General features: G+C 41.1%; 1 protein-coding gene across 3 annotated transcripts in view; it reads right to left on the minus strand.

Moving 5' to 3' along the window:
• The window catches only part of KDM3B (lysine demethylase 3B), a 48,128-nt gene that overhangs the window by 13,147 nt on the left and 16,743 nt on the right, over window positions 1-18,238 (minus strand). For all 3 annotated transcript variants that reach the window (XM_077186641.1, XM_054642581.2, XM_054642579.2), the window contains 7 exons: window positions 17,600-17,814; window positions 16,389-16,541; window positions 15,273-15,380; window positions 10,809-10,936; window positions 9,887-10,166; window positions 8,688-8,944; window positions 4,770-5,036 (listed from right to left, as the gene is read on the minus strand). In XM_077186641.1, coding sequence (XP_077042756.1) covers window positions 4,770-5,036; window positions 8,688-8,944; window positions 9,887-10,166; window positions 10,809-10,936; window positions 15,273-15,380; window positions 16,389-16,541; window positions 17,600-17,814 — 1,408 coding nt within the window. The remainder of the gene's footprint in view (window positions 1-4,769; window positions 5,037-8,687; window positions 8,945-9,886; window positions 10,167-10,808; window positions 10,937-15,272; window positions 15,381-16,388; window positions 16,542-17,599; window positions 17,815-18,238) is intronic.

The raw sequence follows: 18,238 nt of genomic DNA on the forward strand, positions 1-18,238 counted from the left end.
TTTTAAGTCCATCACACTGTTCACTTACCAAGTCACTTTGATGACATTTTGACAGTGTAAAAAGCCTTTATTAAAGTTAAGACAAAAACAATCCACTACTTTCCTTTCATGTACCAAGCCAGTCATATCATCACAGAAGGCTACAAGGCAGTTTAAGCATGATTCAACCAGTATTCCTGAGCTCCTTTTCTCTTCATGACCATATCCCCATGGGATTCTTCCAAGCAAGTATCTGAAAAGGCAAAAGCCTGCTCTCCCAAAGCCCAAATTTGTGATCATGATTTTTTTGTTTTGCTCCCTCCTCTCAGAATCTTAACCTGAATGCCACCATCTAATAGTCACTGCAGCCAAAGGTGCCCCATATCTCCACATCAACTACCAGTTCTTCCTTGTGTGAAAGCACAAGGTCCAGAACAAGCGCCCTTCCCTAGCTGTTTCCTTGATCAGCTGTCTCAGAACACTGACATCAATGCACTTCAGAAAACTTCAGGACTGCTTGTGACCTGTTGTGTTGTTCCTCTAGCAGGTATCAGGGTGGTCCCATGAGGCCCAGGAAATGTGAACACAGGGCTTCCTCCAGTTTTCTGAGGCCTTACCACATTTTTATGGTCAGTTGGTCTGTAGCAGATACTTGCCATAATGTTGTCCATAATTGCTGCTCAATAATCCTGGCCCCTAAGTTCTTAGATGGCTCATCATCAGTTCCCACACAATTTCAAGCATTCTAGATTCTTCCTCACAAAAACAGCAATGCTCCCTGCTTACTTTCCTGGCTTGTCATTCCTGTGTTGTCCTTCCTGAACAGCCTCTACCTATTCCTTACCATGCTACAGCTGCATGAGCTATCGCACCACTTTGTCATACCAATGAGATCACAGCTGTGCGACTGCACACTAATTCCTTCTCTTTGTTTAATGTGCTGCATGCATTAGTGTACAGGTACTTCAGAAAGACATCTAGTCATGTTGATTTCCAGTGTGAGAGCTTTCTTCACAATGCTGTGATGCACACAGATCCTTACTTACATGCATATACTTGAGGTGGACATCTTTCATCCTTTGTTTCTTGAGTACGGGATTATCCCTGTTCACATCACCTCACACTGCTTGCTTGCCAAATCAATCAATTCCTACCTTGATATCACTGGTCATGCTCTCCATCCCTTGCTCCTGCTTATAGCTTTTCTCATAAGGTTAGCCAGCCTGTTGGCAAAGATCCTTTTTTTTTTTTTTTTTGCTTAGATAGATCCTATCTCTTCCACACAGCCCTCAATCCTCAAAGAGGTTCCCATGATCACAAAACCCTCTTGGTTAAAAATGGCTGTGCAAACCATGGTTGACATGCAGGATCTGTCCACTCCCCTACCCTTCACTGGCAGGAGCAAGAAAACCATGAGGGCTCCACGGCCTTGATTAACACTTCCAGAGCCATACAGTCACTTTTGATACTTTCCCGGTCTCCCCAGTAGTACTCTGAGTGCCAATATGGAAAAGCAGCAGAGGGCACGTGTTTGAGGGACAGATAAGCTTTGGTAGTCTTCCCACTATGTCCCAAATGTGACACCCTGACAAGCAGCAAACCTCCCCAAGATAACAAACCAAATACAGCAATCTCAAATCTGAATATACTCCCTCATCCCAGCAAAAATGGTAGCATTAGGGCAATTAAAAAGTTTAAGCATATTCTACAACAAACACTAGGGATCACCTATGAGTGAAATAACTTTTCACAGTACCTTTCACAGGATGTGTAGAAAGCATTGCCTGGTAGACTTTAAGCTGATAGCTAAACCAGCTGTCTTCAGTGCGGAAAAATAATGACATTTTGATCCCCGCTGTATTCACTTGACCACTTGTAAACAGCAATTAAAAGAAACCCCAAAACAACCAAACTGCTTAACTTAGTAGAACCCTTCTGGCTATTAAGCAGCAAATTTGGAATGGAAGAAAAAAAATATTCTCTCTAGTGAATAACACAGATAGGCCTCCAAGATAAAATGACAGTGGACTTGCCTGGTAGACATCTCCTGCCAAATCTGCTCTCAAACTACTGGGAGATAAAAATAACAAAAAAAACCCCAAAAAACCAAACCAAACCAAAAAGCTCCAGCACCGTACCATATTTTCAGTGTCTCAAAAAAGAGAAATCCTAACATGGAAAGTCAGAAAAAGTCAGAAAATACCAGGTTGCTATAGGATGAGGATCCTAACAGTATACCCAGATGAGCAAAAACCATTTTCAGGAGAAAAAAATGCTCTTTAAAAACAACTTCAAGAATTACTCTTACGGTCTCAGTGAATTCTGGGATAAGACGAAGTTTAACTAGTTTCTGACAATTTCTAAGATGAAGGACTCAAAACATGTTGCTCTTTTTGAGTGACACTGAAAGAGTGCCATTATTATCTAAGCATTAAGGGAAAAGAATTTTCTCTTTTAACAATTTGGGATGCCATCATATCCAACATCTTCATATGGCACAGACCTAGTGTACAGTGTGCATTTATTGTGCTGGGGAGGGTGGCTAAGGGGTTTTTTCCAAATAACCTTTCCCAAAACACAAAGCAGGAAGGGGATTTGGGGAATAGTGGTAGAATTAATGTTCTTTCACTTGACTTTTAAAGGTGCAGCTGGGATGTACAGGAGGATGTAAGCCAAGGAAGTACAGTGACAGAGAACAGTTTCTTCAGAGAGTCTCTGCTTGAAGAAATTATTTTTAAAATACTCTTGTTGAGACAGTAACACCTGCCTGGGTCACATGCTCTCTCTTATGCAGGAACAAGGGAGGTTGTTCAATTCCTTTTCTCATTTCAACAGGAAACTCCAATGACTGCAACACCACCTTGAGGACTGCTGAATGAGCAAAGGACTTGTCCAGTCTGTTCCTATTCAAGGGGTCCTCTGAATGATTAAATGATCCAGAAGCATCAATAGCATACCTTGGAGCAAAGGCTAAAATAGCAGGTCACAAAGTACCTGCTATTTTAGGTACACAAGCATGGCAATTGTAGCCAGAGCCTCAGGGTGTACACTAACTTGGATGGCGCTGCACACTGCAAGCTACACATCGGACACAAGATTCATAATCACATCTCTAGACTCCCTAAGCAGTCTCTCAAGACTCATCGCCAGTCAAGAACCACACGGTCACAAGCAGCATGTTGCACATGGTGATTAACCAGTCTCACTGGCAAAGAAACTGACAAGCACATTTTTTGTAGGCATTCCCAAGATGTTTAGGATCATCCTAGGAGAGGCAGTAGTATTTCCTGACAGAAAGTGTTGAGAAAATTATCAAAGTATGCTAACCAGAAACTAAGAAGCTCTTAGCAAAGAAAAGCAGATGATGGACACCACAGCACTGCAGAAGAATGATCTGAAATCTCTCATAAATCAGAAAAATATAACAGGACAAAAAAGAAAATAAATAATAAAAAAAAGAGATTCCTATGTACCCCAAAAAAGTCAGGACAGGTAGGCAACTGCACTTAGTGGGAAGCTGGCAGTGAAGTTTCTAGTCAGACAAGCGAGGGTGTGCTGCACAGTACCTTCCTCCAACAATTAGGAGCTGGCCAGAGGAATCATGAACAGAAATGAGGCATGTGGCACAACAGCCATCTTTGCAGTTCTCACAGCTATGTGCTAGCTGTGCTTGTGCCCAGGCAACCCAGAGAATGTGCAATTCCATGGGACTACATTTAAATGAAAAGTACTCTACTTCTGTCAGGAGTAGACTCTGAGTGCCAAAAGAGGTATATGCAGCCTGTTCCCCCACCACACCTCAGCGTCTTGTGAAAAACCACAAATAAGCATGGAATATGACTGCCAAGCGCACTGTAACATAAACTATCCGACAACAAGCACTTCTCCAGAAAAGATGATGACAGACCTAATGGTCGAGCACTAATGGCCTCAATTCTGAGTAGTTAGTGAAGGTAACTGTGACAGAGGCAGCTGCAGAACCAAGTGCCAAGAATACAGTTTGAACAGCAATGCCATTATCCTCAGTTAGAGCTGTGGGTACACTTCTTTGCAGCAGCAATTACTCATCCATTTTTTAAGATTCAGGTTGTCAGACCAGGCTGATCTTACTGTCCCTCTGGAGAAGTCTAAGCTGCAGCACTACAGACTGACATCTGAAAAAGTGGCTGTGCTGAGAGCAGGTCTAAGGTATAATCTGTTGTCTGAAGGCCTAACTGCTTGATGGCACCTCAGACAATCCATGAGAGCGCTCCATGCATGAGTTGCTGAGTCCACAACAATACTTGGGTTCCCACCGGCTGTAGGGCTCAGGGTGAGACACTCTATCAAGTACATCCAAAATTCAGTAGATTACTGCATGCAGCATTTTCACTCTTGTACACACTGTAGCTGGAAGAAAACGCGTCTTTCCCTGAGGCTATATAAAGCATCGAGCGTGGGGTAGATGCCAAGGTGCACTCAGGAAATCAGAGTGGATTCTCTACTGGGCTGTAGTAGAGCAGAGGACGTTCAAAGCACACTAAGCACACTACAACTAAAAGGGCTGTCGCAGCAAACACTCTCATGATGGTAAGCTGAGAAAAGCTCAACATGCAAGAGGACATGGACCCAAATAAATATAGCATAAAGTGAACACGGCTGCTGTGTCCCCTCTTTATAAAGCTACAGTTGAAGTATTCATTCACCATATTCACTCAGGAGCCAAAGTTTGAATAGACTGTTTTTACTAATGTACAGACTGCAATTTCAGGACACTAATAAGCAGTAAAGCTTGGATACTTATCACCCACCTGGCCTTGTTTCCAGCATTCCCTGAAGATCTTCCAGTTGTTTTTATTGCTGGGATCATGAAGGCAAAGAAGTCTACCATCACACAGCCAAGAGTGGGAAGTGTGTGGATCCAGCACATTTAATCCCATTACCATTTCCTTCACCTCTTTCTGTGTGTCAGCTAAATTACTAGCTCGTTTTGCAGCATCAGACGTCTTCTTATTTTCCACCACAGAAGCAATGATATGGTCCAAGAAGTTTGGCAGGCTGGCTTTACCTTTGACCCCCTAGAAGACGTAAATCCAGAGGTAAGTTTAGTCTTGCAACAGTATAAGTATTAAGGTATATCTGCTCTCCTTCAGACTTTAGCACAGACACCTTGCTACCAGGAAAACATGCATCAGAAACAAACTGGCTCAGAGACAGACATGTATCCAACACAACAGAACAGAGGTGGCTAGGGCTCTGTTTTACAATGGTAGAGGTTAAAATAACCAGCAAAAGGCTACCTATAAAAATATTATGCAGACATAAAATAGAAAACTTTAATGATCTAAATTCAGCTACTTTGATTGTAAAAATAGTTCATAGTTTTTCCAACTTCATTAATATCTCAACTCCATTTCCCCATTTTCCTCATCCCATTACTAAGGAAGTGAATTCAACCTTGGGACACATAAGCTGTTCACGTATGTGAACACTAAGTAAACATGGACAGAGAAATGAGAAAGTGCTTCCTGTATGTTAGTGGAACCACTAGTAGAGAGACTCTCTGGTTCTGGTAGCCATGCTCCTCAAGGGACATTTAAAACTCAAGGGGTGTTTAAAATTCGTAACAGGTTATCAACACAATCTTAAAATTTCGTTTTAACTTAAAAAAATAAAAAGTCTGCCTATAGACCTTGCTTATAGCAAAATACTTAAGACATTAAACAAATTTCATATATTCAACAGAAGATAAACACTTATTGGGCCTTGTTTCACACATTTGTGGGAGGAGGCAGAGCAGTGAAAGATTTCTGGTAGAAAAAACTTCTCATTCAAGTGAAAAACAAAACAAACATAGCAAACCAATCAACACCACTCTCTCCTCCCTCCCAAAAACTCCCATCATCTTAAAAACTAAAGTTCAATAGATAAAAAATTCACCATATATAGAGCTATCAATCTAAAACATAACATTATTCATTACTGAATATATAATTCAGTAAAAAATAGCTATGGAATTGTAGAAGAGTCTCGGTCCAACAGAAGTTCTAGAGATCATCTGCTGTAAATTTCTGTTGAAATTAGGTTTTGTTCCCCTGGGCTGGGTCATGCCAACTTTAACTTCACAGGAAAGGAGATTAATTCACTTCTTAGGGCAGCCTATTCCACTCCTTGAATGTAAAGGGAGAATTTTTCCTTAGATCCAGATAGAATTTCTCCTAAATGAAACTTGTATTGACCCTTGCCCTGTTAACCATGCATCTTTATGAAATGAGTACCTCCATATTCCCTACAAGCACCTTTTAGAAATGGTAAGATTGATCAGATCCCCAAAGCATTCTCTTCTCTAGGATGAAGAGAACCATTTTCTAGAGCCTTTCTAAATGTGTCAAGCTCTCCAATGCTTTAATCATTCTTTATGGCCCTTCACTGGATCCCATGCAATTTTTCACTGTCATTCTTCACCTGGGGAAATCAAAACTGGAAAGTGTTCCAGGTGTAACCGGACAGGAGCTGAATGAAATAACCACATTCCTTGATGTGCTTCGGCTGTATGCTTCCTGATACAGCCCAGGACTGTTCACCTTTGCAGCTGCAGGTGTGCAGTGCTGGCCCAGGTGCAGCTTGTTGTCCTCCAGGACCCTGGGCTCCTTTAACAGGCACTACCTCACTGCTAGTCTGATTCCACTCTCTACTGCTGCCTGGAATTATGTTAGTTTTCTACAGCCTGTCTTACCCAAATAAGACTAGATCATAATATCATCCGCTTTGGATGGTCTCAAAAATGTACCATTACTCTGACTCACTAGAGGCTGTAAGATAGATGCAGCTTGATTATTAAAGATAATGCTTATTATTCTTCACAACAGACTATCAATGCTCCAGAAAGATCAAGATGATTCTCTCCATGAGCAGCAGTCTTACTTCTCTCAATTTGAGTAACACACCTGTTTCTCAGGTTTGTTTTGTTCATTCTATATGAAGCATCCAGACATTTAAGTCAGGAGATGGACCAGAGTTCTCCATAAGTTCTTTAAATCTAAATTACTCAGTGAAGATCAGAAGCCAGGAAAGTGAAAAACACATTACACAATACATCTGATTAGATGTGGTGAGACAACGCGTAGAGTTGCCAGGACAGGGATACAAGTTCAGACAGGCTATCTCAAGCCTTGAAGGAATAAGTTGCTTTAAAACAAGTGACCACAATTTCTTTGCCTGTACTCAGTGATGAGAGGCAGAAGTATTCTTAGATTCACTTTCCTGGATTTAAAACAAGTGACCACAATTTCCTTGCCTGTACTCAGTGATGAGAGGCAGAAGTATTCTTGGACTCACTTTCCTGTAGCAGCATCATATTTTCACGTACAGTTCCCTCTCCCAAAACCAACCAACATGAACTATTATCAAGGTGCTAGCCAGCTGGCCTGCCTGTCAGAGAGTTAAAAAAAAATCCACTATGAGACAAGCCATTTCATCTTCCTTCTTACTCTATCTGCCTAAGCTTTTGGAGAAAGTATTCACCAAAAAGAGCTAAGTGTTGATAAATTCCACAGAATTTATCCTTCTCCTCAAACGAAATGCTTCTAACCACTCCAAACAGCATTGATTAGTTCAGGTTTTTTTTCAAAGTTATTTCTTCCAAAATGGATTAAAGTATCCTTATTCCAGAAAAGGCATTCAGAAATAGCAACTACACCTTAAACTCACAGAATCACAGAGCCACAGAATATGCTAAGTTGGAAGCGACCCATCAGAATCATCGAGTCCAACTCCTGGCCCTCCATAGGACACGCTAAGAATCCCACCCTGTGCCTGAGCACGTCGTCCCCTATTCAGCTGTCTGCTGGACATTTTGTCCAGAAGGATATTTGGAGAGACATCATCAAAAATTTACCGAAAGATGACATCTACTGGCTTTCCCCGATGAATGAGGTGGTGCCGTCATAGAAGGAAATCACATTCAACAAGTAGGACCTTTCCACCCACACTGCTGGCAGTGACCAATGACTGCATTGTATTCCAGATGTTTTCAAATACTTCCCAGAATAATATTTTCCATTATTTTACTGGACACTTAAGTGAGACTGTCACGCCTGTGGTTTCCATGGTACTGCTTTTTGCCCTTTTAGGAAATCAGGACAACATTTGCCAGCTTCCAGTCAGCTGGGACCACTCCAGACTCCCAAGACCACATGAAACTCATTGAGAGAGGCTTTGTAATGACATCAGCAGCTCTCTGAAGATTCTTGGATTAATCCCATCAGGCCCCATAGATTTGTAGTGATGCAGGTGGAGCAGCAGATCCTGGCCAAGTATATTCTAGCTCAAATGCCTTTCAAGTATACATAAGTTTAAGAAACTGGTTTACCCTGAAGTTTTTGTCTTTTTTTCTGTGGTATGCTCTTACAATATTTTTAAAGATGTGAAATTTAATGTGAACTTTGCAAGGATTCTGATTATCAAGTTATAGGCTGTATTTAAACAAAAACAAGTTATAGGCTGTATTTAACCCACTTTCTTGGTCTCTTGAAGAGAATAGCCTCTCCTCAGCAGTAGTACACTAAAACTAAAAATTAGCATGAAAATTCTCTACAAATTTGTGGGGTGGTGAGTTTTGATGAGGCATTACATTTGTTTCAACATTCAAGAGTAGAATACTATAAAAACATTTAGATGAAAATCCTTCCCTAGAACAGATATCATTGAAGGAATACAAAATTATTTACCGTAGAAGCTGCAGAAAAGACTGGAGGAAAGGGGATTCCTGTGTCTGATGGGACCTGAGGAAGCTTTCCTGGCCCTGTGTGTAGCAGATCTCTGAGGCTGGAGCCTTCAGCTTTGTTGCTAGATGTCACTGGGCCCAACAAGAGGCTATTAAACAGCTTTGGGGTTAGCGGGGAAACCTTTGTACTGGAGTTGAAGGAATCTAATCCAAAGGGTGAATGGGATTCTTTATTAAGCACTGATCTCAGTGATCCTGATTCTGCAAGATAAATATAAACATTACAGGGAGGGGAGAGAAAAAAATCCCCAAGAGGCAAAGTTAAAATGATCACAAAGTTTTCTGAAATTATTTCCTCTTACATTAAATAGGATATTAACAGAATCTTGTGGTAACAGTAAATTATCACTGTAACAGTGAATGAGGAACCTCAATGAGCATCAAAGATACTTCACGTAGATTTTGCCCTTCATATGCTGCTATGGTTTTGAACAGCACAATAGATCCAATCAAAGATCTGACACATGTAAACACAACTTTTTAATGGATTCAGTTAAAAAAACATTTCCCTCACTTTCTGAATTAATGTTTTGATTTTAAATATTTAAAATTTTAATGGTAGACAAAATATTACAGTGACCTGCAAAACTTGCAAGTGATTCATCAACATTTAACATCAATATGTAAAGTAGTCCCTTCTAGACATATGGACAGGAATAAATCCTGTGTTAGTCACGTTACCTCTGACTTCTAGGAAGTGTATTCATTCCAACTACTGAGTATTAGAGATGCTCTAAGCTTTCATCTAACTCTCCAACTGGACTCTAGTCTCAGTTCCTTGGAAATACATTCTTCACATAGCACACAAAAGAGCTGTATTTACTTCAACAGTTATAAAGTGACAAAGCCAGATCTGAAATGAATTACTATCATTTTACATCAGGATATCAGCTTCTGAGAAAATAAATACACAACCTGGCACAGAAATAAACTGTGAGACAGTATTGTCTGCAGCTGTATCATCTTTCCAGCTTTGCATTTTTCTAAGCCTGTAGAACAAAACTGGTTCTAAGATGCAAAGGAAGAAAACTTACCTTTTTCTTTTCTGTTTAGGGCAAGGCACTCTCACAAAGTATAGCAATCAAACAGTATGTTATCATTTATCTTTTAATTGCAACCCCAGAGGGCATTTCTTCTGCTCACCTTTTGTTTCCTCTTTCGCTTTTTGCGTTGCTAAATCTGCAAGCCAGTGTAAAGCTGACGATGGAGCTGTTTCTGGACAAAGTGGTCTGTTAGTCTTTACTTCCCCAGTGTTATTGGCTGGTAACGTCTCTGCTTTTACAGATTCTTCTATCCTACTGTCAGTTGCTTCAGATTTTGGTAGAGTGTCCATTTCTACTTGCCCTACTCCTGCTGTCCCTGCTCCAGTGGAAAAGGTGTTCTCATTTCCAGAGACTGATGCACTAGGATTTACAGTTGGAAGCTAAAACAAAAAACATTAAAAAACTGCTAAATGTTGAATAAAGGGAAGAGTTCAACTTGGAGACATTTTCGATATCCAATGCATTTGATTTTGTCAGCTGTTTTTCCATTTGCTATAAGCTGACAGTAAAATTCATTTATGCTTAGCAGAATACAGGAGCTTCTTTATCTGCGTGTATTCACCTTTGCACTGTGGTGTGAATTCTTACCATGTCATCTTTTAGACATCTTTTAACATAAGCCCAATCTTTTTGATTTCTTTCCTTTTCTTTCTTTTTAATTACAGGAGGATTTTTTGTGTTGACAGTTACAGAACTGCTCTAGATTCCTTCAGGAAGCACAACAAAATAAAAACACATGTTGCTAGCTACTCATAGTGGTTTGTTTTAAAATACAGCATCAATATTAATGGCTTCCTCCCCAATTTCTACATAAGAGTATTAGCCCAAATAATATCTTACTTGGTAGATAACAGATACAATTCATGTCCCTAAAAAGTGACCCAGATTTTGCTACCCTCAGAGTACATACAGAGAAAGCAAAATTCCTGTTTCACAACAGATTAGCTTAACAGATCTAACATCCTAATAGATCTTTAAAATGTAAATGTCGAACAAGGTAATTTCAGCTTCAAATTACATACCTGTGATATTCCATTAGTGACAGCTGGTCTCAACACTGATTTGTTCTGTCTGTTAATACATGGACAATTGGCCTTAATACCCCATTTGCCTCGTGCTGCATGAACCATGTCTCCAATATTGTAAAGTGCTGTAAATGAAGTTAGATCTTGAATATCACATGCAAAGAAATCTAAAAAAAGGCCAAAATTATTTATATCTTCAAAGAGTGGGGTTTTTTTAGTATTACCACAAAGTATCTTTAAGGTCACATGCTACATAACAAGACATTGTCCCTGATCAGTAGAGTGTGGCGAACAGTGCTAACACTGCCTTCACAATGTCACTGAGAGGCTGTCAAACCTGGCAAATCCTACAGATTATCATCTGCTTCTACTGTTCCATGTAGGGTCCAATGATACTGCAATGAGGTGACTTTACACCACCACAAGAAGCTATATAACCCTTGAAGCAATGCTGAAAGGATCTGGAACACAGGTGTTTACCTCTATCCTCCTGGTACACAACAGCTGTAATGAATTGACCAGATGAATACCTGGCGGCATGGCCAGTGCCATATTCAACAGTTTTACCTTCTATGACCACAAATCTACTTCTGAGAAGTCAGGTCTCCTGGGAGCAGATGGGATTCACCTGCCCAAGCAGAGCAAGAAAGCCTCTGCCAACAAGTTGACCAGACTTTTATGGAGAACTTGAAAACTAGATTTAGTGGGGAAAGGGGATGCAGATTTGAGCAACAGACAAAAGCCAGGGGTTACCAACATATTAGGAAGCAACAGGGAAACACCTGTGAAATAACTCAAAGGAATTTGGCTATATTCCTATCAAGAGAGGTAAGGTTGATAGCCCAGCTGGAGGGCCTCATCATACTAATGCATGCAGATCAGGTGATGAGCAGGAGGAGACAGAAGTCATTGTGCAACTAGAAAGCGACAATCCAATCTTTATCACTGAAGCACGATACAATTAATTGTGGAACTGGCGAACTGTGGGTAGGTGCTCTTCATGTAGAACAACATACTGACCACAGAGAACGATCCTTGAAAAACAGTGATGAACAGGTCAAGAATTTATGGGCAAAAATGAGGGACGAAGCCAACAAAGAAAACCTCACTGCTGGGGTTTACTCCAGTCCACTCAGCCAAAGGGAGCCTGTTGAAAAAGTGTTCTTATTTCAACTACAGGAAGCATCATGCTCACATGATGATTAGGGAAATTCAATCACCTTGACATCTGCTGGAAAAGCAACATAGCAAGCTGCAAGCAATAAAGGATAATTCTGGAGTGTTTTGAGGGTAACTTAATCCATGACGTAGAGACCAACCACAAAAGAAGCGTTACTGGACCTGTCGCATACCAACATGAAAGAACTAATCAGACATGCCAAGACTGGTGGCACCCTGGGCTGCAGTGATCAGGTCATGGTGGAATTCACAACCTTGAGGAGTGGAGGCCAGATCAAGAGTAGAGTCAGAAGACCGAATTTCAGCAGAGCAGACTTTCACTTGCTTAAGGAATTAGTGTATGGGAAGCTCTGGAAAACTGCCCTCAGGGACAAAGGAACAGAACAGAGCTCGCAGCTCTTTAAGAACATTTATTTTGGAGTGCAAGCACTGCCAATTCCCCCATGTAAAAAATAAAATAAGGAAGACAAGGGAAGAACATGGGTCAAGAAGGACATCCTGATCAAACTAAAATCTAAGAATGAAATGCAGAGGCAGTAGAACCAGGACACATAATCCTGGATGCTGCCTGGATGTGCAGAGATGGCATCAGGAAACCTAACACAAAGACAAAAATGGATTTGACAAGGGATGAAGAGAATAATAAGGGTTTCAACAGTTATCCTGGACAGAAAAAGAAGATTAAAGAAAATGTATACAACACATACTATCTGCACTAAATAAGATCTCCAAGCAAGTGACAACTGACATGGAGAAAGCTGACATACTCAACATTTTTATTTCCCATCAGTTTTCAGTTTTATTCCCTTTTCTCACCTCTCTTGAGACCCTGAACCTCAAAGGAGAAACTGGGAGAATAAAGTTCCTCCTCTCATTGGAGAACCATACAGAATCTCAAGCAGGAAGAGGATCATGAGGATCACTCAGAACAACTCCCTGCTCCTCACAGGAGCACCTAACACTAAACCATACAACTAAGAGCATCATCCAGATACTCCTTGAACCCAACAGGCTTGGTGCCCTGACCACGTCCCTGGAAAGTCTGTTTCAGTGCCCAACCACCTACTCAGTGAAGCAGAGTCTGAACCTCCCCTGATGCAGCTTCATTCCATTTCCTTGTGTCCTACTGCTGGTAACCAGAGAGAGGAGATCAGCACCTCCCCATCTGCTGACCCCCTTGAGGAAGCTGTAGACCGTGGTGGGGTCACCCCTCAGCCTTCTCTTCTCCAAGATAAACAAAACAAGTGACCTCAGTTGCTCCTCCTAAGCCTTGTTCCTTGACACCTTTCCCCATCTTGGTCGCCCTGCTCTGGACACACTCTCACAGCTTGGTATCTTTCTTGTACTGAGATGCCCAAAACTGCAGACAGTATTTGAGGTGGGGCTGCACCTGAGGAACCGGAACGTATAAAAGTCCATGAAACCTGGTAAGATGCATCCCAGGGTCCTGAGGGATTGGGCTGATGTAGTTGCCAAGTCACTCTCCATCACACTTGGAAAGTCCTGGCAGTCCGATGAAGTCCCTAGGGACTGGGAACAGGGAAACATTATGCCCATTTTTAAAATGGTTCAAAACGAGGACCCTGAGAATTATTGACCCGTCAGCCTCACCACAGTAACCAGGTAAGATCATGTAGCAGATGCTCCTAGAAGACATGTCAAAACATACGGAAGTCAGAGGAGATTAGAGACAGCCAGCACAGCTTTACCAAGGGCAAATCACACTTGACTAATCTAGTGGCTTTCTTCAATGGAGTGATTGCATCATTAAACAACGAAAGACAAATAGCTGCAATCTACCTATACTTCTGCAAGGCCTTCAATATAGTACCTCACAACATTCTTGTCACTAAATTGGAGAGATACATTTTAATGAATGGACTATTCTTGGGTAAGGAAGTGACTGGATGATCACATCCAAAGGTTATCATAAATGTCTCTATGCCCAAATGGAGAACAGTAACAGGAGGTGCCCCTCAAAGGTCCTTACTGGGACCCATACTATTTGCGTCTTCATCAACGACATTGACAGTGAGATTGAGCACGCCCTCAACAAACTTGTGGATGACACCAAGCTAAGGTGCGCAACAGATTCCAGCACGTCCTTGACAAGCCTAAGGAGTGGACCCACCCAAGCCTCATTAAGCGCAACAAGTCCAAGTGCAAGGTCCCGCATCTGGTTTGGGGCAACCCTCAATAACAGTACAGAGTGGGGGAGTGAAATGGATTGAGAGTAGCCCTGCAGCAAAGGACTTGGATACATGGCTAGGTGGAAAACTAGACATGACTCGGGAAAATGCACTTGCAGCCCAGAAAGCCATCCTGCAGCCTGGGCTACATAAAAAGAAGCATGGCCAGCAGGCTGAGAGGCGATTCTTCCCCTCTACCCCAGCCCACCTCCCCACCCGGAGTTCAGCATTTCAACTCTGGGGTGCCCACTACGTGACAGACATGGGCCTCTTCAAGCAGGTTCAGACGAGGCCATGAAAATTACGAGAGGGCTAGAACTCCTCTCCTGTGAAGAAAGGCCGAGACAGTTGATGTGGTTTGGCCTGGAGAAGAGAACGCTCTGTGGAGACCTTGTGGTGCCTTTTCAATACATCAGGGGGGATGATAAGCACTGAGACTTTTTTTTCAGGGTCTCTGGAACAAGATTTTTAAACTGAAAGAGGGTATGTTTAGATTGACTATTAGGAAAAAATTATTCCCTGTGAGGGTGGTGATGCACTGGCATAGATTGTCCAGAGAAGCTGCTTGCCCCATCCCTTTAAGTGTTCAAGGCCAGGTTGAATGGGGTTTGCAGCAACCTGGTCCAGTGGAAGGCAGTCCCTGCCCGTGGCATGGGGGTTGAAGCTAAATGATTTTTTAAGGTCCCTTCAAACCCAAACCATGTTATGATTCTGTGATTTTTAGGACCAGTTATGTAAATAGTCAGCATGGACCATTTAGTTTCCCTCCCTGTCCCCAGAGAAGAAGGGAAAAAAAAAAACCAAACCATCATCAAAAAACTCTTTCTTGCTATTTAGACAAATTTACTTAAAATACAACTAAAAAACAGCTGACCACAACAAGTCACAGCTAATACTAGAAGGACGCACGCTTCAAATCCTTAGTTGCATTACCTTCGCTTCAATCCCTCTGCTGTAGCAAGTGGAATTTTCCTCTAAATCCATGCTAGAAGAGGTATCAGCTACAACATCACCTATCTTTATGTTTTTTCCATTTTCTTGCTCAGAATTAGTACAAAATTTGCTATTTTTCCTTTAGTGTTTCAAGCATTACCTGTACCAGGGATGATCTGTGTTGGCATGAGATTCTCTGGTTCATGAGACTGACCCTTTGCACACTTCAGCCATGAGAAAACTTCTTCATCACCAATCTCCTCTGTATCTGGAATAAAGAAAAAAAAAAAGATTTTTGTACTAAAGCTTTACAATGCAGGATATTTGTGCATTACTATTGTTTATTTAGATTCTTTACAGTGCAGGAAATTAACCTGGTGATCTCAGAAATAAACTATAAATACAGATCATTAGGACTGGATATACAGCAACTTCTGCCTCCTCAGATTATACAGCTACCACAGTAATTTCCCCTCAGTCATCTATAGCAGCTTGTTTTCAATCACCTAAAAACCTTGGCTTCTAACCTCAATTTTTAAAATATGATACTCTTGTTCTCATTATACTTTTCTAAGTTATCATAATGAATACACAGTAGTATTCACACTTATTAACATCCAGTATTTTATACATCTGCTCTATGTAATAATGTAACTGTCACTAATTAATCTCACTGGGATTACCATTTGTTTGCATCCATGCTACCAAAGTGGTCTCAGTACAGTAGAGTACACCAAAAAACCCAGCCAGGTATCTACTTTCTCATGCCTCTGCTTCTTAAAATTGAACTTACTGAACTTCTTCCTGAATTAGAAGCCCTGGTGTGTCACAGAATAAAAAAAAAAAAAAAAAAAAAAAAAAAAAAAAAAAAAAAGGAAAACCTTCCAATCTAAAGACAGCTTTCTCTGCAGTGTCTGCTTACTAGTTCCCCATACAACAGTTCTGAACTGTTAAGATAGTACATAATTTTTCTTTTATACTTTCTGAAGAAAAGAACTATACAGCCTGAGACAGTCAACTGTCTCAGTAGACACTCTATGCTTGTGCCTGCTGATGCTGTGATTTTAATAATCCCATCCTATGCAAATAGATAAAACTCAGGTACATAAGGAAATGAAGAATGGAACAGCAGCATGTAAGACAAGTTCCAATCATGCAGCCTTCCAAGCTGATACTCGGTAACTCTCCCACAAAACCTTCTACAACTTCCCAGAAACTATTACCTGACTATACTCAGCTCAAAGATGACAGTGGGAGAAAAATGCCCAGTACTCACCACTACGTGGACGATTCTTCCTCAGCCGATAACAGTCCAGACAGACGCCAAAACCACACTTCCGACAAACCCAATGAATATTGAAGAGTGTTGTCTCACATACATCACACATCTCCCTCACACCACGTACTGCTCGCTTCCATGCCACCTTCTCTATAGAAAGAAAGCATACTACGAATTATTGCTTTGACATTTCGCATTTCTCCCACCTGAGAGTAGCACAGCAACATCGATAAATTCCTAGCAACATGACACAAAGGCAGCATAGAAACACATGCTTTTTACATTCATAGCCCCATTCTTTGAGTTGCTAGTCCAGTGACACTATTAGAATTCCCATTTCTAAGAATGGGTAAGGTCAGGTATCAAAACGCACACTACAAGGAAATGCAGAAATGCAGCACCTTACAGTGTTCTGTAATAACTGAATTTAATGGAGGACTAATGAACTTACAGCAAAATCACAAATCTTCTGCTAGTTTTATCAACAAGTGATATCAATATATAAAACCATAAAGAATGTGTATTTAGTTTTAGTAATCAGATCTCTGTCAACTATTTAGATTCTAAACCAACATATTTGCCAAGGAAGGGGTTCTCCAAATGGCTGCCCTTGTACATTCCAGAAACTAACAGGAAAAAATTAGATAGTCAGTTATCCCCATGTGATAAGCTTAACTGGCTACCCTCCCCACGCACCGCCCCCCCCCCCCCAAAACCCTTTCCCCCTGAAATGGAAAGCTGGCAACTAGATGATCAGCTAAGTCCTTGCGGGATGAATTAAGGTACTGCTCCCTCCCTAGAAAACCCTGAGTTTTCACATGAGGTCCCTGGAGCATGAAAGGATAGGAAAACATCAGAAAAATCTGTTCATTAAAGCATAGCTGGTCAGTGTGGTAGGTGCTTGGGCTTATTTCTGTTTTCTTAGGAGCATGAGCCAGCTGATTTCTGCATTTAGTTATTAAAAGAATAATATCTGGGAAAGTTACCATTAGATTCCTTGGTGGTAATGTTGCACCGATCCAAAAGAAAGTCTCAAATTCTGGTCCCTCAGTCACACCCCCCACCCAAGAGTGAATATAGCCTCTCTTTGGAAGAGCAGGAGAAGCATTTCAAAATGAAATTTTAAGACATTTTCAATTCTATTCCACTGTATTGTACATGCATTATACAGAAAGGGTGGGAAAAACCATGACAAAAGCCCAACGTACGATGTGGCTCCACCATCATCATTGCCTCCTTCTCTGACATAACAAGCTGGCAGAACTGGTCCCCAACATTGGCCAGGATATATTTGGAAGTTTCCAGATCGATCCCCTCTGCAGGGGAGGAAGAAGGAATCCATAGGCTCATAGCATCAGTGTCACTTTGTTGCGGGTTCAAGAAACCTTCTACTCGTAGTATACCTTTCCGGGTAAATACCAGCCTGCAGAAAGTAGGAGGGAGTAATTGAGAAACTGCTCTATCACCTTTAATTAACTTATAATGACATCTATATCAGAACATAAACCCTGAAAGAGGGGAAAAAGACTTCAGGTAGAGTGCTATATTCTACAGACAGTACACTTATTATGCAAATCCCAGTAACACCGAGAATAAGGCATACAAAGCAGTAGCTACAACACCCATTAGAATGAATCCCAAGGTCATAGTAAACATTGGTGGGAAATTCCACCTAAAAGCAATTGCTACAGTTTGCTTCATCCCACTTCTCTATCTCATTAATAGAAAGAGATGACAAAATTCAATTTGACCTGCTGCATGATGCTGCTTGCAAAATTCTGAATGGCTGTCATTCTCAGTTTTAATTCATGAGAAAGTTTTTCCCAACTTTTGAGAAAACGGTATTT

This window comes from Agelaius phoeniceus, chromosome 15 (assembly GCF_051311805.1).
Source record: "Agelaius phoeniceus isolate bAgePho1 chromosome 15, bAgePho1.hap1, whole genome shotgun sequence".
Lineage (NCBI taxonomy): Eukaryota > Metazoa > Chordata > Aves > Passeriformes > Icteridae > Agelaius > Agelaius phoeniceus.